Here is a 23,192-nt window from a genome sequence, read left to right as displayed (position 1 = left end):
GTAAGTTAAATTGCTAACACGCAGTTTAGTTCAGATTCTTTTTGGCATATCTGCTATGAACACCCTGTTAACATTGTGCACTGGTTTATCCAGATAATTCCCTTCTTCAGTAACAATCTAGGCAAGACTACAGGAAAAATCAACACTATACTGTATTTACTTAAACCATTCCATCAATAGAGGTTGAATCAATAAAGGATGGGTACACTGAAATCATTGGAGCATGATGTTTTTATAGTAGCCTGCCACAGTCATTGAGAGCAGCTACTGCAAGTTTAAGAATGTTGTTGCCTTGACTGTTGTTCTCGGTGGATTCTTGCATTCCTAGAATTCATTTGCTTGTATGTTGATTTTTCACATGGTGAAATGTAGGTCTGTGAGCCAGTTGACCAGGATGACACAAGCGCAAATTTCGAACTTGCAAGTCTTGCATGCTCTGTCAAGGCAGGTTAATCAAATAGCTACCTGGAGTATCTGCATTGGCCCTTTTTCCACAAACTTGTTTTGTCTCAACACATAAGCTGCTGCTGCTACTGTTTATTATCGGTCACTGTATTCCTAGTTATATGTACATACAGTATCTACCTTACTTCATACCCCTGCAAATCAACTCAGTACTGTATATAACCAAGTTATCGTTACTCATTGTGTATTTATTATAACTTTTATTATTATGTGTTTTACTTTTCTATTATTTATATATTTTCTTTCTGTATACATTGTTGGGAAGGGCCCCTCAGTAAGCATTTCACTGTTTGTCTACACCTGTTGTTTATAAAGCATGTGACAAATAAAATTATATTTTATTTTATTTGTCACCTGCAGACTCAATGGTGATGATGATTGTCCTAGCTTTACACTGCCGCCCAGTGGAGAATAAGGGACTTTTAAATGGGGACAGTGCAGATTGCAAGGCACAGGAGAGTCGCCTGTGGTGATCTGGCTTTTGCTTTTAACCTTTCCACGGTACAGCCTGTAATGTATCGCAATACCTAACTGGTTGTAAATTAAACTTTATGTTCAGACTCCAGTACCATTGCTAGAGAGCAGTAGGGTACAAGCTCAGATAATATTAACCTACATTAATAAACATAATACATAACCTACCCACATTTTAAGATCACATTCTCTCAATGTTATTCTCCCATCATCAAAAAAAAAACGTAAAACACGAGATTTCCTCAAACATTTTCAAACATAATCAATATTTGGGTCAATGCTATTAACACGGCTATGTAGTCTACGAAATTTAGAAATAGTCAACTCATCTGATGGTTTGCAATGTGACTTGGACATGGTAGTTGGATCGTAGTTACAATGTAATTACACTATAGGTATACAAATTAGGCTTATAGTTGTAGTTACACTGTAGCCTACCTTTCATAGAAAGAAAAGTAGGGTATGTGTGAAAATGATGGAGATGTTAATAAGGCTATTATTTTTAAGAACGAATACTGATATTTGTACATTGAAACAATGTATCCTGCTATGGTATTTTACCAGAGCAGTTTTGAAGGTAAAATGTGGTAAAATCCCATCGGATGTTGCGACCTATGAAAAAGCTGCTGACATTGACAGATCAATACACCAAACGTGTGGCTTATGGTGCTTGTAGTTTTCCATACCACAAACTCCCATTTCTAAGAGCGTCATTCCCTGCTCTACAGAACTTCATATGTTTTTGCGTTGTTTGCGCGCTGGGTCTTGGAGCAAGACGGGTTTGCGTTTTCAGTGGCTGTTACAGCGAGTGTTTTAGAGAGGTGGCCATAACATCGTTGGTTTCTTTATAATTTGAAATTGCCAAGAAGTTGACAGCCGCAAGTATGCAAGCGGAATCGGGTATAGTTCCCGACTTCGAGGTTGGAGAAGAGTTTCAAGAGGAACCAAAAACGTATTACGAATTGAAGAGTCAGCCCTTGAAAAAAAACAGGTCGGTGTTTTGACTGTGCACTGCTATTTTATGCAGTAAAGAGCAATTTGATATTCGAGGGATGTTTGCAAAAGTTTTAATTATTGTGGAAATGTTTTTTTGTGTGGGTATAATTATATTATTTCCAATGAAGGCGATTCCACAGAGATGTTATCCTATAGCAAAATGTCCTATCCTATTGAGGACTTTCTAGGAGGGATTTGTTTGCTTCCCATTCCTTATGTCTCTTCTATATTGCACATTTAGTTATGCAACACTTGGGTGTTGTCTTGTTAACATGCAACCTCAAATATTAGCTTGTGAAGAATACAGTTTGTTTGTGGATTTTGAACAGCCATACCAGGCAGTAAACTATGATGTCTTCTTCACTGTGATTACCATAACGAACTTAACTCCACTCCATGGTGAACTTCCTTCAGTTTATTCCGCTGCCATAGTTATTTTCCACATGTATAGTCTAAATGCATTTTCTTTTGAAATAAATATATTTCATGCATTGTAAATGTCATTACAATGTCAAGAAAAATGTCATGTGTTCAATGTGGTCAAATGTGTGTCACATTTCACTGGTGCATCAGCTTGTGCATCTGCTGTAGGGATATTCCTAGTGCTCAGTGAATTCTTAATATTATTTATATCAATAGAGACCTAGTAAGAAAATGCGTTATACATTCTAAAATTAAGTAAATAAATATTGTAGGAACCATGTTACTTTCCAAAATAGCTTATTTAACTACATAAAGGAAAATGTATAGATATTTTCCTAAACAGTTGACAAATGACTTAATAGAGAGCTATTTGCATCCATATTGTGTCCTCTGTCCCTAGCGCTGAATAAAGAGCAGGGAGCTGAGTCAGGTCTGTTCTCTGGACATGACCTTTTACCCCTCTGCCGCCTGGGGTCCAGGCCTCCCCTGAATTATTGTCACTTTGGTTATGTCTCTCTGTGTAAGATTAGAATGTACAAATAACTGGGGCTTTTCTATTCTAAAGACTAATGGATCAGTGGAGGCTGCTGAGGGGAGGACGGCTCATAATAATGTCTGGAATGGAGTCAATGGTGTGGTATCAAAAACATCAAAGACGGGGTTTCCATGTGTTTGATACCATTCCATTGATCATTCCAGTCATTATTATGAGCCGTCCTCCCCTCAGCAGCCTCCACTGTTATACATTTAAGTCCTTATACCATAATATTGCCTTCTGTGTAATTGCGTAGTTCATGGGGATGCCGGCTGTGAAGCTTGATTGACTGGGACAAGCGTTACATTGAGCAATGGTCTAAAATGCCTGTCAATACTGTGTGCTTGGCTGCATGCCCATTGCCAGGAAGTAGTTCAAAGCAATATTGTCTCTTTTTGTCTGTTAATTATGTATGACTTCATTATTGTGCTTAGTGGTGGAGACATGTGACCTTTCTAAACATGACAGTACTCTTCTGTGTCTAGATTTCCGATAGAATACTTGTGGTGGACCCAATCAGTCTTTCCTTTCTGGATCTTTTTTTCCCTCTCTTTTTTTTACGGGCTAGATCAGCTATGAAATTATCAGATAGAATTGAAGTCTATCAAATAACATTACATGCATCATTTCTAATCCCCTTTTTTAGTATATATATTTTATATACACTACCGTTCAAAAGTTTGGGGGCACTTAGAAATGTCCTTGTTTTTTGAAGAAAAGCACATATTTTGTCCATTAAAATGACATCAAATTGATCAGAAATACAGTGTAGTCATTGTTAATGTTGTAAATGACTATAGTAGCTGGAAATGGCAGATTTTTTATGGAATATCTACATAGGCGTACAGAGGCCCATCATCAGCAACCATCACACCTGTGTTCCAATGGCACGTTGTGTTAGCTAATCCAAGTTTATCATTTTAAACGGATAATTGATTAGAAAACCCTTTTGCAATTATGTTAGTGTGGCCGATGTGAAATGGCTAGCTAGTTAGCGGTGGTGCGCTAATAGTGTTTCAGTCGGTGACGTCACTCTCTCTGAGACCTAGAAATAGTTGTTCCCCTTGCTCTGCAAGAGCTGCGGCTTTTGTGGCGCGATGGGTAACGATGCTTCATGATTGACTGTGGTTGATGTGTGCAGAGGGTCCCTGGTTCGAGCCCAGGTTGGGGCGAGGAGAGGGACGGAAGCTGTACTGTTACATTGGTGCCGTGACCCGGATCACTGGTTGCTGTGGAAAAAAGGAGGAGGTCAAAAGGGTAAACTGAAGATCTCTTACAACGCTGTGTACTACTCCCTTTACAGAACAGCACAAAATGGCTCTAACCAGAATAGAAATAGTACTTTATTAAATAGTACCCACAAAACATCCGTCTCAACGTCAACAGTGAAGAGGCGACTCCGGGATGCTGGCCTTCTAGGCAGAGTTGCAAAGAGAAAGCCATATCTCAGACTGGCCACTGTTTTCCACACAGCAATGACACATTGCTGTGGAGTTTCTTGCTTTTATTTTCCACAAAATTTCATTGAAATGTCAGAGAGAACGAGAAAGCAATCACCATCTTGTGCAGCCCTTTAACGTAATTCATAATTTAAAACGATTTTCTTCATTAGTACATTTCATTACATTGATACTAAATCAACACTATATGGGCTTGCTGTAGCAGATGCTTGAAGTTGTGATTTAATTACATTTTTTATTGTGACTTCTATGTGTCTCCAAAATTATCTGACATGCATGAATTAATACACTTTTCTGCTTTTCCTCTTGAACCTGAGAATGCCCCGCTAAAAGCAGGCAATCTAATGGCTTTGCAACCACGACAGAAAGCCAAACATTGAGTGCAGTCGTTTTAACCATGCTTATCCTTATATACCCTTGTGGTTATGACACTGTGGTTCATTTGTTTGATAAAAATAAAATAAAATTGTATTTTTTACATGCGCTGAATACAACAGGTGGAGTAGACCTTACAGTGAAATGCTTACTTAGAAGCCCTTAATCAACAATGCAGTTTTAAGAAAAATACCTAAAAAATAATAAAAATAAAAGTAACAAATAATTAAAGAGCAGCAGTAAAATAACAATAGCGAAGCTTTATACAGGGGTGCATAGATAATAACAGAGAGTAGCAGCAGCGTAAAAGAGGGGGGGTCAATACAAATAGTCTGGCTAGCCATTTGATTAGATGTTCAGGTGTCTTATTGCTTGGTGGTAGAAGCTGTTTAGAAGCCTCTTGGACCTAGACTTGATGCTCCGGTACCGCTTGCCGTGCGGTAGCAAAAAGAACAGTCTATGATTAGGGTGGCTGGAGTCTCGGACTATTTTTAGGACATTCCTCTGACACCGCCTGGCATAGAGGTCTTGGATGTCAGGAAGCTTGGCCCCAGTGATGTACTGGGCCATACGCACTACCCTTTGTAGTGCCTTGCGGTCGGAGGCCAAGCAGTTGCCATACCAGGCAGTGATGCAACCTGTCAGGATGCTCTCGATGGTGCAGCTGTAAAACCTTTTGAGGATCTGAGGACCCATGACAAATCTTTTCAGTCTCCTAAAGGGGAATAGGTTTTGTCGTGCCCTCTTCACGACTGTCTTGGTGTGCTTGGACCATGTTAGTTTGTTGTTGATGTGGACGCCAAGGAACTTGAAGCTCTCAACCTCAACCTCCACTACAGCTCTGTCGATGAGAATGGGGGCGTGCTCGGTCCTCCTTTTCCTGTAGTCCACAATCATCTCCTTTGTCTTGAACACTTGTTGGCCTTGCACTGCACCACATGGTCAGGTTTCTGACCTCCTCTCTATAGACTGTCTCGTCGTTGTCAGTGATCAGGCCTACCACTGTTTTGTCATCTGCAAACTTAATGATGGTGTTGGAGTCGTGCCTGGCCGTGCAGTCATGAGTGAACAGGGAGTACAGGAGGGGACTGTGCACGCACCTCCGTGTTGAGGATCAGCGTGGCGGATGTGTTGTTACCTACCCTTTCCACCTGGGGTGGCCCGTCAGGAAGTCCAGGATCCAGTAGCAGAAGGAGATGTTTAGTCCCAGGGTCCTTAGCTTAGTGATGAGCTTTGAGGGCAATAAGCTGTAGTCAATTAATAGCATTCCCACATTGTAACGGCCGTTGTTGGTGGAAGAAGGTGAGGACCAATGCGCAGCATGGTAAGTGTCCATATTTTTAATAAAGAAATTGAACACTGAGCAAAAACAACAAAGTGAACGAACAAAACCGAAACAGTTCTGTCTGGTGCAGAATACAAACACTCAACAGAAAATAATCACCCACAACTCAAGGGTGAAAACAGGCAGCCTAAGTATGGTTCTCAATCAGGGACAACGATTGACAGATGCCTCTGATTGAGAACCATACCAGGCTAAACACAGAAATACCAAATCATAGAAAAACGAACATAGACAACCCACCCGACTCATGCCCTGACCATACTAAAACAAAGACATTACAAAAGAACTAAGGTCAGAACGTGACACACATAAGTGTTCCTTTTGTCCAGGTGTGAAAGGGCAGTGTGGCGTGCAATAGAGATTGCATCATCTGTGGATCTGTTGGGGCGGTATTGGGTCTAGGTTTTCTGCGATAATGGTGTTGATGTGAGCCATGACCAGCCTTTCAAAGCACTTCATGGTTCCAGACGTGAGTGTTACGGGTCGGTAGTTATTTAGGCAGGTTACCTTAGTGTTCATGGGCACAGAGACTATGGTGGTCTGCTTGAAACATGTTGGTATTACAGACTCAGACAGGGTGAGATTGAAAATGTCAGTGAAGATACTTGCCAATTGGTCAGCGCATGCTCGGAGTACAAGTCCTGGTCATCCGTTTGGCCCTGCGGCCTTGTGAATGTTGAACTGTTTAAAGGTCTTACTCACATCGGCTGCGGAGAGCGTGATCACACAGTCGTCCAGAACAGCTGATGCTCTCATGCATGTTTCAGGATGGCTTACCTAGAAGTGAGCATAGAAGTAATTTAGCTCGTCTGTGGGCTGGGCAGCTCTCTGATGTGTTTCCCTTTGTAGTCTGTAATAGTTTGCAAACCCTGCCATATAAGACGAGCGTCAGAACCTATTCCAGTCTGTGCTAGCAAAACAGTCCTGTAGCTTAGCATCTGCTTCATCTGAGCTTAGTACGTGTCTCTGTGTGTGGAGTAAAGGCGGTCTAGAGTTTTATCCTTCTGGTTGCACATTTAACATGCTGGTAGAAATTAGGTAAAATGGATGTAAGTTTTCCTTCATTAAAGTCCCCGGCCACTAGGAGCGCTGCCTCTGAATAAGTGTTTTCCTGTTTGCTTATGGCCGTATCCAGCTCATTGTGTGAGGTCTTAGTGCCAGCATCGGTTTATGGTGGTAAATAGACAGCTACGAAGAATATAGTTGAAAACTCTGTAGGTAGATAGTGTGGTCTACAGCTTATCAGCTGTTCTCTACAAATATACATAGATCATCACCCCATGTCTTAGAAGCTGCTGTTCTATCCTGCCGATACAGTGTATAACCCGCCAGCTGTATGTTTTTCATGTCGTTGTTCAGCCACGACTCGGTGAAACATAAGATATTACAGTTTTTAATGTCCCGTTGGTAGGATATACATGCTTGTAGTTCGTCCACTTTATTATCAAGTGATTGTACGTTGGCCAATAGTACCGATGGCAAAGGCAGATTAGTCACTCGTCGCCGGATCCTCACAAGGCACCCCGATCTCCTTCCGCAAAACCTGTCTCTTTCTCCTGCGAATGACGAGGATGAGGGCCTGTTCGGGTGTCTGGAGTAAATCCCTCTCGTCCGACTCATTAAAGAAAAATTCTTCTTCCAGCTCAAGCGGAGTAATTGCTGTTCTGATGTCCAGAAGCTCTTTTCGGTCATAAGAGACGGTATCAGCAACATTATGTACAAAATAAGTTACAAACAATGCAAAAAAACAAACAAATGCTACACACCCGGACTACTACAGTAACGCAAGGCCAAAGATAAGACATAGATTGACTGGCCTGTTAGGTCTAAAATGCAGTTTTTCTTCACTTGAAATCATGATGTTGATAACATCATGAATTATCTTGTTTTTACTGACGGAGGTTACTTCGCTTCTGGCTGTCTCAGAAAGCTTTTGGCACAGACAGCCGAACGAACCCCTGCAGAGTCAGAGCCTGAGCTGTGTGTTCTTAATATAGACGTGAGACAGACGGTGAAACTTGTCTTCTATGCGGTGTAAATTAGCTCTGTAAATTTAGCAATGGATATGTCACCTCCAATGCAAAGCAAGCCTTGCGTTGTTTGTTGCTGGGATTTTTTTGCAAGTTAACTTATGGAGTCAGCTTCACATTCTAATTAGACTGTCAATATTCTGCACGTCTCTTGACAGGATTTGTTCACGTCTCAGCTCATATATTTTGCTTCTGGTAGGCCCAGAGTCTGGATTGGTCAAAATATGTAATGCACCATTTGTAGGGCTACAGCACTAAATGGTGAAATTTACAATAAAATAGTGATGACATAGTTAAAAGCAAAAATGTAGATACAGTTTAGAGAGATATTCCATGTCATGACATTATGATTAAAAAAAGATGTAACGTCACTGCCCAATGGTCACATACCTGTCATACTGTATCTTTCATCTGTCAAAGAGGTGAATGAGAGGTAAAGTGTCAATGTAGCATGAACCTTGTCAAAGCATGTGGCATGGGCTCCCGAGGGGCGCTGCATCTCAGTGCTAGAGGTGTCACTACAGACACCCTGGTTCGAATCCAGGCTGTATCACAACCGGCCGTGTTAGAGAGTCCCATAGGGCGACTCACAATTGGCCCAGCGTCGTCCGAGTTTGGCCGGTGTAGGCCGTCATTGTAAATAAGAATTTGTTCTTAATTGACTTGCCTAGATAAATAAAGGTTAAATAAAAAAAATAACAAAGAAAATGTCTGTAAGTCAATGTTTTCTTTTTCCACTATGTATCTTCCCATTTATGTAATATGATGACTCATTGAGTGGTTAAGGATACACTATTCATGCAGTCAAACACTACGTAGAGTATGTGACTATATGACGCTTTTAAGGAGCAGAGATGTCCCAGTTGTCCTCCAGTGACCATGCACTCCATGCCCACGAACTGGTTTTATCGACTCCCTACAAGCCCCGTTTGACCTAGAAGTTAAATAATATCAAAGAGCAGAGGTTGTCTTTATTGTGTTCAATGCTCTTCCCAAGCCACATCTTGGCCTAGGCATTGAAGTAGATATATGGTAAAAATGTATTCACAGAAAGTACATACTGCATTGCATTATGATATGTGTTTTTACATGAGCATCCACTCTCCAGTGCTGGTGTCAATGTGGCCTCTGTAAGGGACACTCAAAGTCTCAGGGAGCGCTCTGTCCTGTTCTGTTTCTGGGAGTCCATATCATATACCAAAGTGGGAGGTCCGGACCAGGGTGTTCCTCTCCCGATCCAGGATGGGGATCCGATGTGGTCTGAGTGACACATACAGGTGCTAGAGTTGAGTGAGACACTACACAACCCAATGGTTACGTAATCACTCTGACCGCATCCTTACTCCCACTTTGGCTCTAAACACATTCACTGGACAGTGGCCATGATGGTGTTAATTTAATTTCTCCATAATTCCAGTTAGATCTGACAGTCTGAGTAAACAGATGTGAGACTGACAAAGGATTTTCTTTATCAATCAATCAAATGTATTTATAAAGTCGTTTTTACTTTAGCCGATGTCACAAAGTGCTGTATCGAAACCCAGCCTAAACCCCAAACAACAAACAATGCAGATGTAGAAGCACGGTGGCTAGGAAAAACTCCCTAGAAAGGCCAGAACCTAGGAAGAAACAACATTATGGTAGCCACTACATTACCAAGAGTATGTGGACACCTGCTTGTCGAACATCTCATTCCAAAATCATGGGTATTAGTATGAAACTCCCTTTGCTGCTATAACAGCCTCCACTCATCTAGGAAGGCTTTCTTCTAGATGTTGGAACATTGCTGTGGGGACTTGCTTCCATTCAGTAAAACTGTTGCCACAAAAATTGGAAGCACAGAATCGTCTAGAATGTCATTGTATGCTGTAGCGTTAAGATTTCCCTTCACTGGAAATAAGGGGTCTAGCCCGAACCATGAAAAACAGATCCAGACCATTATTCCTCTTCCATCTAACTCCACAGTTGTCCCTATGCACTGGGGCAGGTGGTGTTCTCCTGGCATCCGTCAAACCCAGATTCGTCCGTTCGACTGCCAGTTGGTAAAGTGTGATTCATCACTCCAGAGAACGCGTTTCCACTGCTTCAGAATCCAATGGCATCCAAGCTTTACACCACTCCAGCCGATGCTTGGCATTTTGCATGGTGATCTTAGGCTTGTGTGCGGCTGCTCGGCCATGGAAACCCATTTTATGAAGTTCCCGACAAACAGTTATTGTACTGACGATTGCTTCCAGATGCAGTTTGGATCTCGGTAGTGAGTGTTGTGTGCTCAATTTGATACACCAGTCAGCAATGGCTGTGGCTGAAATAGTAGAATCCACTAATTTGAACGGGTGTCAACATACTTTTGTATATATAGTGTATTTTCAAATAGAGAACACATTGATGCTGTCAAGGATAATTTGAAGAGCATGCCTGTAGTAGGGCGCGACTTATCACACATTATAGCCACCCACCATTCTGTATGCAGCAGCAGTAATATTACTGCAATACATTGATCATCTGTGTGGTTGTTTTTTGATGTGCTTCAGAGTGCTGTCCTAGTCATAGCATGCAGAGAGGGGAAGGCGAGCTGGACTAGAGTAGGCCATACTACTGTAAACAAGTGCAGAGACTCATGAAAGTCATAAAACCTAATTACAGAAATAGGACCCGGCAAGTTCAAATTATCCCAACCGGACCTTCTCTGCCCGTAACTACGACAACAAAGAACCGCATTATCTGTTGTGGTAGTTGGCAACTTGCAGTTTTGTTTTCCTTGCATAACACACACTGAGTATACAAAACATTAAGAACACCTGCTCTTTCATGACATAGACTGACCAGTTGAATCCAGGTGAAAGCTATGATCCCTTATTGACGTCACTTGTTAAATCCACTTCAATCAGTGTAGATGAAGGGGAGGAGACTGGTTAAAGAAGCCTTGGGACAATTGAGACATGGATTGTGTAAGTGTGTCATTCAGTGGGTGAATGGGCAAGACAAAATATTTAAGTGCCTTTAAACAGGGTATGTTAGTAGGTGCCAGGTGCGCTGGTTTGTGTCACACTCAACAGTTTCCTGTGTGTATCAAGAATGGTCCACCACCCAAAGGACATCTAGCCAACTTGACATAACTGTGGGAAGCATTGGTGTCAACATGAGCCAGCATCCCTGTGGATGCTTTCGATAACTTGTAGAGTCCATGCACCAACGAATTGAGGCTGTTCTGAGGGAAAAAAGGAGGGGTCCAACTCAATATTAGGAAGGTGTTCTTAATGTTTGGAGCACTCGGTGTATGCATCAATTTTATTTATTTGTGACCATAGCGCTCTTAACTTGTCTTACTTAACCAAAGCACTGTATACAGAGCCTTTCCTCACTGTGAGTGTTCTTCACCGTTATGTCATGGTCCGGTTTATCTGTGTTAATGTGTCTCTTTCCTTACTGTAGTCAATGTTTTAGTTTACATGACCTTTTAACCAGTTTATACATTTGAACTGCTTGGCCATAATGACCATTGTTATGTTTGCAGGAAAAAGGGGGAGACTTGCAAGCCATATAGGTGAACTTCACAAAATAGATGGCATCATGAGGACGGAAAATTATGTGGATATATTGAAGCAACATCTCAAGACATACAGTATGTCTTGAGATGTTGCTTCAATATATCCACATAATTTTCCGTCCTCATGATGCCATCTATTTTGTGAAGTTCACCAGTCCCTCCTACAGCAAAGCACTCCCACAACATGATGCTGCCACCCCCGTGCTTCACGTTTGGGATGGAGTTCTTCGGCTTGCAAGTCTCCCCCTTTTTCCTGCAAACATAACAATGGTCATTATGGCCAAACAGTTCTATTTTTGTTTCATCAAACCAGAGGTCATTTCTCCAAAAAGTACGATCTTTGTCCCCATGTACAGTTGCAAACCGTAGTCTGGCTCTTTTATTACGGTTTTGGAGCAGTGTCTTCTTCCTTGCTTAGTGGACTTTCAGGTTATGTCGAAATAGGAATCATTTTACTGTGGATATAGATACTTTTGTACCTGTTTCCTCCAGCATGTTCACAAGGTCCTTTGCTGTTGTTCTGGGATTAATTTGCACTTTTCGCACCAAAGTACGTTCATCTCTAGGAGACCGAACGTGTCTCCTTCCTGAGCGGTATGACGGCTGTGTGGTCCCATGGTGTTTAAACTTGTGTACTATTGTTTGTACAGATGAATGTGGTACCTTCAGGCGTTTGGAAATTGCTCCCAAGGATGAACCAGACTTGTGGAGGTCTACAATTTTTTTTCTGTCTTGGCTGATTTCTTTTGATTTTCCCATGATGTCAAGCAAAGAGGCGCTGAGTTTGAAGGTAGGCCTTGAAATACATCCACAGGTACGCCTCCAATTGACTCAAATTATATCAATTGGGCTATCAGAAGCTTCTAAAGCCATGACATAATTTTCTGGAATTTTCCAAGCATTTTAGAGGCACAGTCAATTTAGTGTATGTAAACTTCCACTGGAATTGTGATACAGTGACTTATAAGTGAAATAATCTGTCTGTAAACAATTGTTGGAAAAATGACTTGTGTCATGCGCAAAGTAGATGTCCTAACCGACTTGCCAAAACTTATAGTTTGTTAACAAGAAATTTGTGGAGTGGTTAAAAAGCAAGTTTTAATGACTCCAACCTAAGTGTATGTAAATTTCCGACTTCAACTGTATATGCTCTCGGCACCAGGCAGCAGTGTTCTGAGCAGAGGGGGTTGATTGGGTAGGTCAAGGTTCTGAGCAGTGGGGGTTGGTTGGGTAGGTCAAGGTTCTGAGCAGTGGGGGTTGGTTGGGTAGGTCAAGGTTCTGAGCAGAACAGTGTGCAGTTGTGCTGCTCAAACTCCACCTCCAGCAGGGAGACTGTGTAGTGCTGTCAGGAACACCTGATCCAACCAGGAACCAAGACACCTGCAAACTGCAGTCACTGGACTGAGCTCTGTGTGTCTCAGAAGGTGATTGTGAAGGTGAGCCCAGAGGAAGAAGTGTACCTTATGGTGGGGGAAAAGGGCAGGGCCAGGATAACTCCTTGTATTTACTTCTGTCCTTCTGCACACATGGCTACTCATTGTTTGACCAGGGTCAATCTTTCCGGTCTGAGGATCTTGATGTTGATGCAGTAAGGAATCTAAGTAGCTCAGTTAGTGTACAGCACCTCCTGTTTGATAGATCATGTCTTGAACAGACAACACAGCACTGCTCCTGTGCTCTCTCTCTCTCTCTCTCTCTCTCTCTCTCTCTCTCTCTCTCTCTCTCTCACTCACTCACTCTCACTCTCACTCTCACTCTCACTGTGTGTGGATTGGTGTTGACCGGACGGGGCTGTTCCTCCCTGGGTAGCTCTATGTAGGGATTGGAGTTCCCAGGCCTGGCCCTGGAGCCTCCCCCTTGTGACACACTTACAGGGCTGCATTGGCAACATGACTTTCACTGCTCTCCAAGGACAGCTGTCTGATGCACCTTCAGGAAAAACGAACAAACATGGAGGCCTTAGGAGCCCAAGTGCACAGACCCTGCTCCTTTTACACTAACCACCTGTGAGTAGCTGCACCTCCATGCTGCTATGTGTGCATGCATGTGTGTTTATATTTGAGATTTGAATGTGCGTGTGTTAGAAAGAGTAAGATAGAAGGTTTATATGTGTGCAGAGTGAAACGTGCATTTGGACTATAAATACAATACATCTATATGGCTATTAATAGCACTCTCTCTAGGCAGTAACTTTAGGTTGCGGTTTGTTTACTGCTCAGAGTTTTACTTGCCAATGCAGTGTTTTGATTTTGGACAGATAGGTAAGAAGCTTTTGCATTGGAATTCAAGAAATGTATGTGCAGTTTGGGCTAAGTACTATAGCCAGAATGCATTTAAAGCTTTGGTGCATTATTGTTTTGTTTGGAACTCATATGTAATTATACAGATATGTAGATGTTGAAATGTGAAAGAGATTCAGCCAAGATTGAAGGACAATTAAAAGTTGACTAAAAGTTGACTATTGTTCATTGTGAAGCAAGATTGATGGCTCTCCCACTAGGCCAAGCCATTCTTTATCCAGCAGGTCATTAAGGTGTGTGAGGGTGGGCTGCAGCCATTGAACCACCTTCAGTCCAGGAGCTCTCTCTCTACATTAAAAAACTCTCGGCCAGGGGGTGTGGCCATGCGAGAGACTGTGCAGCCATTGTGTTTCCTGATACATATGCACAGAGAGGAGGTGTGTGCACACACAATAGTGGAAAGTTGAACCAGACAAAAGGTCTTTTTATGGGTTTCAGTATTCTGCTTAGGAACAACTGGGCAAAAAGCCATCTGGCAAGCCGGTCAATGTGTTAGTGAGGGCAGAACCTACACACACAGTGGTCAATGGTTGTAATCTTGAGTCTGCCTCAATACAGTTCTGCTTATTCTCCTATGTAAGATGATAGAGGTATACCATATACACAAGGGTATACTGGTTATGAAACTTGAGTTGAGAATCAACATTTGTGTCTCTTGAATGTATGTTGAGGGAAGCCCTACAGATGAACTTAATGAAGGGCCACAGAAGCACAACAGATCGATATTATCTGGAGATTCCAAAATGTAAAGTGAAGATGAAAATGATTTTGGATCCACCACAGGAAGCATTTTGGTCTTGTGTAAGTCAGGTCTCCCAACCAATGTGTGTCAAAAGACATGATTCACTTGCTCCAGACAAGCCATAATCAGTTTGCAAAAATGGGGAAAAGGCACCGACTGAATTTCCTCCATGTTCTTGACCTCAGAGATGTATATTAACCCCTCTCATTGTGGTTAAAGTGTGGAAAATGGCATTTGGTGTCAGGCTTCTTCAAGTTTATGAACATTTTTGGGCCTAAAATGTTGTGTTCGTATGATTACAATAAAAAACGTTACATAGTCTTTAATGCATCTCAGTTGTCAGAAATGTGATGCGTAAGATCACTTTCTTATTTTATGAGAGGGTTGACATGAGCTTCTATAAAATAAAGGGAAAGTTCAGTGCGGAGGGATGGCTGTAGACCAAGGTTGCGTTTGACCAGACTGGCTAATTAGTCCGATTACTGCACAGCTTGATTGGTAAGACGTTTTGCTGAGTTTTTTTAATCAAATCACTCACTCAGGGAAGGCTTCATCCAGACAGCTTCATCTGCTCCAGCACACCCTGTATATTTTAGGCCTACAGCAGGATTCTGTCTGGGAAAACAGCAAGTGTCTACATTTGAGACCATAGGGAGAACTGAAACTGAGTGAAGAAAAGTTCCCCTTTCTGAGTCATTGTTTTGATCCAAGTATGGGATGTTGGCTACATTTAAACACTATACAGACAAGACTAGAAGGAGATGTGTTAGGGTTAAGATTCCTCCTCAGTGTTGGTGTTCAGTATTCTGCAGCAGACACAACTTTCTGGCTTGCAGACCAGCAGGAGACATTTAGAAGAAATCTTTAGGTTTTCTCACTGTGATGTGGCGTCTTCCTGATTCCAGTACTGTAGATCCTAATGCTCTAATGCCTCTCTCTTTTCCCTGACCTCTCGTTCACTCCTTAACACTCACTCTCACCTCCCTAACCCCGCCCCCTCCCCTCCTCCTCTCTCCTGATGCCCTGCCTGGTGTTTGTCTCTCCGTTCTGCAGTAATCCGTTAGACCAGCAATGCTCGTCTTCCAAGCCCCCGTTGGGCTCTTCCGCCATGACATCACGAATCCTGCTGCGGCAGCAGTTGATGCGAGAGCAGCTCCAGGAGCAGGAGCGGCGGGAGCAGCAGAGACGTCAGGCCTCCTCCACCTCGCTGCACCACCAGACCACCGACGGCCACACCCAGACCCCGGCCATCAACGTCAGCGCGCCCCCCAGCCTCCCCCCCGCATCCCAGCTGCCAATGGAGGTGCTGAAGGTAAGCAATAAGTATTGTCCACAGTTCTCACACCTGATGACACAGGTGACACACCCCCTCTCTGGCTGGCTGCTTCACTGTGGTCTTCCAAACATGCCACTTCTCACACAATTCCAGAGGTCATCACCTCTAGATGCAGGCATTCACACTCAGATGTTGTTTTAAGAAGTTACTGTGGGTTGGATGACTCTATATTGGCAACTTCTGGACAGTAGAGCAAGCACGGTTTACTATGATACGGTGTAAAACACGTGGAGGTGAGAAGTGTTTTAAAACGCATATGAGAGAATTTCCTGAGAGAATTCCTCTTTAATGCATGCTGTGCTTCCATCCATTTGGATTTAGCCATCTTTAATCCTATTTGCTGAGCTACATTCATATCTTTTCATAGCTTTGATTCATTGTTAATCTGCTCTGGGCGACTAGAGACTGTTGCAAATTTTCTGAAAGCTAGGGGAGACAGATTGATAACTACCACAACACACTACTATACTATAGTACATCCAGAAAAACAAAGACCATTTGGTAAGTTTAAAAAAATTCCTTTACATTTGTTTGTCCTTCTTTAGAAAAAGTATAACTAAATATAAAAAATAATATAAAAAAAGGTCAAGATTAAATGTTGAAGTGTATCCAAAACTTCATACAGTGAGGGAAAAAAGTATTTGATCCCCTGCTGATTTTGTACGTTTGCCCACTGACAAAAAAAATATCAGTCTATCATTTTAATGGTAGGTTTATTTGAACAGTGAGAGACAGAATAACAACAACAAAATCCAGAGAAACGCATGTCAAAAATGTTAGAAATTGATTTGCATTTTAATGAGGGAAATAAGTATTTGACCCCTCTGCAAAACATGACTTAGTACTTGGTGGCAAAACCCTTTCTTTTTCTTGTAGTTGGCCACCAGATTTGCACACATCTCAGGAGGGATTTTGTCCCACTCCTCTTTTCAGATTTTCTCCAAGTCATTAAGGTTTTGAGGCTGATGTTTGGCAACTCGAACCTTCAGCTCCCTCCACAGATTTTCTATGGGATTAAGGTCAGGAGACTGGCTAGGCCACTCCAGGACCTTAATGTGCTTCTTCTTGAGCCACTCCTTTGTTGCCTTGGCCGTGTGTTTTGGGTCATTGTCATGCTGGAATAACCATCCACGACCCATTTTCAATGCCCTGGCTGAGGAAAGGAGGTTCTCGCCAAAGATTTGACGGTACATGGCCCCATCCATCGTCCCTTTGATGCTGTGAAGTTGTCCTGTCCCCTTAGCAGAAAAACACCCCCAAAGCATAATGTTTCCACCTCCATGTTTGACAGTGGGGATGGTGTTCTTGGGGTCATAGGCAGCATTCCTCCTCCTCCAAACACGGCGAGTTGAGTTGATGCCAAAGAGCTCCATTTTGGTCTCATCTGACCACAACACTTTCACCCAGTTGTCCTATGAATCATTCAGATGTTCATTGGCAAACTTCAGACGGGCATGAATATGTGCTTTCTTGAGCAGGGGGACCTTGCGGGCGCTGCAGGATTTCAGTGCTTCACGGCGTAGTGTGTTACCAATTGTTTTCTTGGTGACTATGGTCCCAGCTGCCTTGAGATCATTGACAAGATCCTCCCGTGTAGTTATGGGCTGATTCCTCACCGTTCTCATGATCATTGCAACTCCACGAGGTGAGATCTTGCATGGAGCCCCAGGCAGAAGGAGATCGGCTCTTTTGTGTTTCTTCTATTTGCGAACAATGGCACCAACTGTTGTCACCTTCTCGCCAAGCTGCTTGGCGATGGTCTTGTAGCCCATGCCAGCCTTGTGTAGGTCTACAATCTTGTCCCTGACATCCTTGGAGAGCTCTTTGGTCTTGGCCATGGTGGAGAGTTTGGAATCTGATTGATTGATTGCTTCTGTGGACAGGTGTCTTTTATACAGGTAACAAGCTGAGACTAGGAGCACTCCCTTTAAGAGTGTGCTCCTAATATCAGCACGTTACCTGTATAAAAGACACCTGGGAGCCAGAAATCTTTCTGATTGAGAGGGGGTCAAATACTTCATTAAAATGCAAATCAATTGATAACATTTTTGACATGCGTTTTCCTGGATTTTTTTGTTGATATTCTGTCTCTCACTGTTCAAATAAACCTACCATTAAAATTATAGACTGATCATTTCTTTGTCAGTGGGCAAACGTACAAAATCAGCAGGGGATCAAATACTTTTTTCCCCTCACTGTATCTAAAGCATGACTGGATAGATATTTCTCCTTTGCGTTTTCCTTTGAATATGACAATTTTCCTGTTGTCTCCAACATTGTCACTGCAACATTCTAATTGATTGTTATCATTGGAAAAAATGGAATGTTTTCATTTCTTAAGAAAATTATGAGAATATGAATCATAACAATAAAGATAATAACACAATGATACCGTTTTATGACACAATGATACAGGACGTGGTAGTTTCATAGCATGAACTGCCTGACAAGCATTTCTTAAGAGCATACTGCCACCCATTCAGGAAACAGTGAGGGTATGTTTTTACAATGTATGCATTATTTTTTACATTTTCACAATTTTCTGGGGCACAACCTAATTTTAAGGAGATCAGGCGAGACTGAGTCATTTATAATTCTGATTATGACTGCTTTAGGACTTGTTTATTTCTGAACCCTCTGAACATATAGATTCACTGCAGATTTACTAAAAGTATTGTAGTAATTTAGCAGTAGAAAAGCCCTAGTCCATGTTTTACTGCAATTCGTGTGATTGTTGTGATTGAAGTTTACGCTGGTAGGAATTTGCCATCTGGGTAGTCCAGATGGCAAAGTAGGTTGTATGTGTGCAAGTGTTCTATATCAATGTAATATTTCATTATAGCAAATAGGTTTAATATTGTATTGATTGATAGCTTTTGTGGAAATATGACACAGACGCCTTTACTTTTCCCACACTTTGATACAGTACATTACAGGAAAAAAAATGTAATCCCTCATCAATCTACACCAATACCCCATAATGATAAAGCAAAAACACTTTTTTAGAAATTGTTACAAATTTAATACAAATAATACACTGAAATATTACATTTACATAAGTATAGAGACCCTTTACTCAGTACTTTATTGAAGCACCGTTGGCAGCGATGACAACCTCTAGTCTTTTTGGGTATGAAGCTATAAGCTTGGCACACCTGTATTTGGGGAGTTTCTCCCATTTGTCTCTGCAGATCCATTGCTGCACAGCTATTTTCAGGTCTCTCCAGAGATGTTCAATCGGATTCAAGTCCGGCCCACTCAAGGACATTAAGAGACTTGTCCCGAAGCCACTCCTGCGTTGTCTCGGCTGTGTGCTTAGGGTCGTTGTCCTGTTGGAAGGCGAACCTTCGCCCCAGTCTGAGGTCCTGAGCGCTCTGGAGCAGGTTTTCATCAAGGATCTCTCTGTACTCTGCTCCATCATCTTTCCCTCGATCCTGACTAGTCTCCCAGTCCCTGCCGCTGAAAAACATCTCCACAGCATGATGCTGTCACCACCATGCTTTTCCGTAGGTATGGTGACAGGTTTCCTCCAGACGTGACGCTTGGCATTCAAACCAAATAGTTTAATCTTGGTTTCATCAGACCAGAGAATCTTGTTTCTCATGGTCTGAGAGTCTTTAGGTGCCTTTTGGCAAACTCCAAGCAGGCTGTCATGTGCCTTTTTCTGAGGAGTGGCTTCCGTCTGGCCACTCTACCAAAAAGGCCTCATTGGTGGAGTGTTGCAGAGATGGGATAACCTTCCAGAAGGACAACCATATCCACAGAGGAACTCTGGAGCTCTGTCAGAGTGACCTTCGGGTTCTTGGTCACCTTGCTGACCAAGGCCCTTCTCCCCCGATTGCTCAGTTTGGCGAGGCGGCCAGCTCTAGAAAGACTCTTGGTGATTCCAAACTTCTTCCATTTAAGAATGATGGAGGCCACTGTGTTCTTGGGGACCTTCAATGCTGCAGAACATTTTTGATACCCTACCCCAGACCTGTGCCTTGACACAGTCCAGTCTCGGAGCTCTACGGACAATTCCTTCGACCTCATGTCTTGGTTTTTGCTCTGACATGCTCTGTCAACTGTGGGACCTCATATAGACAGGTGTGTGCCTTTCCAAATCATGTCCAATCAATTAAATGTACTACAGGTGAACTTCAATCAAGTTGTAGAACCATCTCAAGGATGATTAATGGAAACAGGATGCACCTGTGCAAAAAAAAAGAATATTGGTTATTGTGTGTAGATTCATGAGGAACATGTTTTATTTAATCAATTTTAGAATAAGGCTGTAATTTTTTTTAAAGTTAAAGTCTTAATTACATTATGTACAATTCCATTCCATATAGTATAAAGTAGTAGGATAGTAGTATAAATAGTGCCCCCCTCTTGTCATCATACTGAACATGTGTGGCATGGGTCCAACCATTGAAACCATTGCCCTCCACATACAGCATAAACATTACTTATCCTATACTCTGTAAAATCATTAGCTCTTTGAAAGGTTTAGGATAACCCCATAAAAGAGTACAATACGACAAGCTGGAAGACATTTCTGTGATTCAGGTTTGGAGCTTACGGACATTCTTCATTGACTGAAATTCCCCCAAATGAAAGGCCTGTTCCTGTCTAGCACTAAGCACTGTAGAGCAGGGTTTACCTGCTCGCCTGTCTGTGACTAGATTAGCACAGTCCACACGCAAAGCTACACAAAATTAGCTTAGGGGTACCAGGCAGGGCTGCTGGACCTTAAAGGTGAAAACATTAAGCTCAGATGAGTTTGTCTAAAGACAGATTCGGCCCTTAATTAACCAAGTGACCACTGACCTTTGGAGGAATAGGAATATGTACGGGATCAGTTTGGGGATCAGGCCAAAGGCAAGCAGTCTTACCACACACCCTAACTCTAATTCAGCGAAGAATGCTCGTAATTAGCCCCACTGCTTTCATTCCATGGCATAAGGGGAAAAAAACACTAGCTTTGAAATTTATTTAGGATCATTTCCTAAAAGAGTTCAACATGATTTCTAGATTTAGTGAAAAGGAATTTAGCGTATTTGTCAGCGGTGGGTGTAGCTGGTGCATGGAAGTCAGGCGCAGGAGAGGAGAGATGAATGGACAAAGTACTTTACTAAGGCAATCATAATACAGAACGCAACCGCGTCACAAAACAAATGCCCACAGAACAAGTGAGGCAGCAAAAGTACAGAACCCAAGTATAAAGCACCGGCTGCCACAAAGCACAGATAAAACAAAACCCGGCGCAAACCAGACAGAAGCGTGCCAACCCTGACAATAAAAAATACCCCACACAGACATGGAGGGAACAGAGGGTTAAATACACATGTTAATTAGTAGGAGATGTGAACCAGGTGTGCCAGAAGACAAGACAAAACAAATGGAAAATGAAAGGTGGATCGGCAATGGCTAGAAGACCGGCGACGTCGACCGCCGAACGCCGCCTGAACAAGGAGAGGAACCGACTTCGACGGAAGTATTATGAGAAGAATAAAGCACTGTGCATAGTCATCAAAAAGAAAGGAGGACCAAGGCACTCTTCATATAATAGCGGAACACAAGTACGCCATACGGGTAGGTAATGAAGACTACCCCATGGCAAGGCACTACAAGTCCCTACACCATGGCAACCCTGCCTCCCTACAAGCTATGGGTATTGATCATATTCCGGCCCCTATTAGAAAAGGGGACCGTCTTAAACAGTTAAACCAAAGGGAAAGTTTTTGGATTTACAAACTACAGGCCACTAAATACCCTGGTTTAAATAAAGATATGGATTTCTCACCCTTCCTGTAGGGTCGTGATGGGTCCATTTGCTGTCATCTAGTGGACATTTTGCTCTATTGCCCTCAGCTATGGTTAGACTGTTGTTGTTCATGTTTTGCTGTGTTCTAGTGTACTATGGAATATTTAGCTTTCTTATTCTTGACCCTTCTCCCAGTCATATTTAAGGTTAGAACTACCTTTTAGTGTTCTGATACTTCTAGTTTGGAGTTGTATTTTTATGATAACATAGCTACAGTATTTCAATGTGTTGCTTACTAGGTGTGTCCAATCAATTGTGTAACCACTCCCTCTTCCAATTAGGGCTAATTGATGAGCTATTTAAAAGAGGACCTTGTATTCCTTTTTTTGTTTGTTGTTTTTGTACTCCCTGACGAAGGCCATGCAGCCGAAACGCGTCGGTTTAAAAAAAACTTTGTTTCTATCGAACATGCCATACTAATAAAGGCATTTTTATCAATTATATGAAAGGTCCTCCTTTCTTCCTTCTATCTACCAAAATGTACTATTGTGTACCTTAGTGGCGTTTCCCTTACTCCTCATTCCACTGTGCATAGTATTCAGCTCTGAAAATGACAGGATGTGTTCTTTTGGATCATGCTGCATCAAAAGTATGCATTAATTAAACATTATGTACAGATGTAGGATCTTAATTTGAGCCAGCTTGCTACAGCAGGAAAATAATCCTGCAGCAACAAGAAATTTGAATTATAATGTGGGTTATAATTAATGGACATTTTTTGTAGGGATTGATACATTTTTCGTTAGGGCAAATCAAGTCTGACATTTTAAAGTGGAAATTACAAACTTTATAAGCATTTTTAAACCTCAAACACAAGTTTGCATTTCCTGCTGTTCAGGAAAATTATCAGAAACAAAGGAGTGATCAATTTAAGATCCTACATCTGTATTTATCCATGGGTGTCACATACTGTAATTTTCGTATTTACTAGTTTACAGATGGTCACTTTGGTTTAGCCACAAAGAAACTAATTTCATCAATTCATCAAATACAATTATTGAACCTTTGAGACATTAGACATTGTAAGATTTCATAATATAATGAAATTAATAGATCAGGAAAAATTGCATTAGGTTTACTCTCATGGATTAGATCAGGGGTTCCCAAACTTTTTACTCAGCATTGGGTATTGTGTATTCATGTGATATTGGAGTGACTAAAACATTACAACAATATCAATGGGCTAAAAAAACCTAGCTAAAAAAAAAAAAATTGACTTTATTGAGGAGGAGTTGCTTGTTACCTCGGGACTGTGTTGGCCTGTCTTATTTTGGAAGTCAGATTATTTATTGTTTCTTTTATCCTAGGAATATCCCATTAATCAAGTTTGAGCTAAGACTAAATTCAAGCCATGT

General features: G+C 41.9%; 1 protein-coding gene across 4 annotated transcripts in view; it reads left to right on the top strand.

The window, feature by feature from the left end:
* The first annotated feature begins 1,663 nt into the window (after positions 1-1,663).
* Positions 1,664-23,192, top strand: part of LOC139416635 (microphthalmia-associated transcription factor-like) — a 32,966-nt gene continuing 11,437 nt past the window's right edge. For 2 of the 4 annotated variants that reach the window (XM_071165556.1, XM_071165555.1), the window contains exons 1-2: positions 13,408-13,659; positions 15,749-16,007. In XM_071165556.1, the coding sequence (XP_071021657.1) occupies positions 13,577-13,659; positions 15,749-16,007 (342 nt within the window). In that variant the 5' untranslated portion in view covers positions 13,408-13,576. Of the gene's footprint in view, positions 1,931-13,407; positions 13,660-15,748; positions 16,008-23,192 lie in introns of those variants that run through there. The other 2 variants (XM_071165553.1, XM_071165554.1) reach the window with 2 other exon arrangements.

The sequence above is a fragment of the Oncorhynchus clarkii genome, chromosome 9 (assembly GCF_045791955.1).
Source record: "Oncorhynchus clarkii lewisi isolate Uvic-CL-2024 chromosome 9, UVic_Ocla_1.0, whole genome shotgun sequence".
NCBI lineage: Eukaryota > Metazoa > Chordata > Actinopteri > Salmoniformes > Salmonidae > Oncorhynchus > Oncorhynchus clarkii.
Note: the sequence above shows the minus strand (reverse complement) of the source record. Positions and strands in the feature narration are given on the sequence as shown.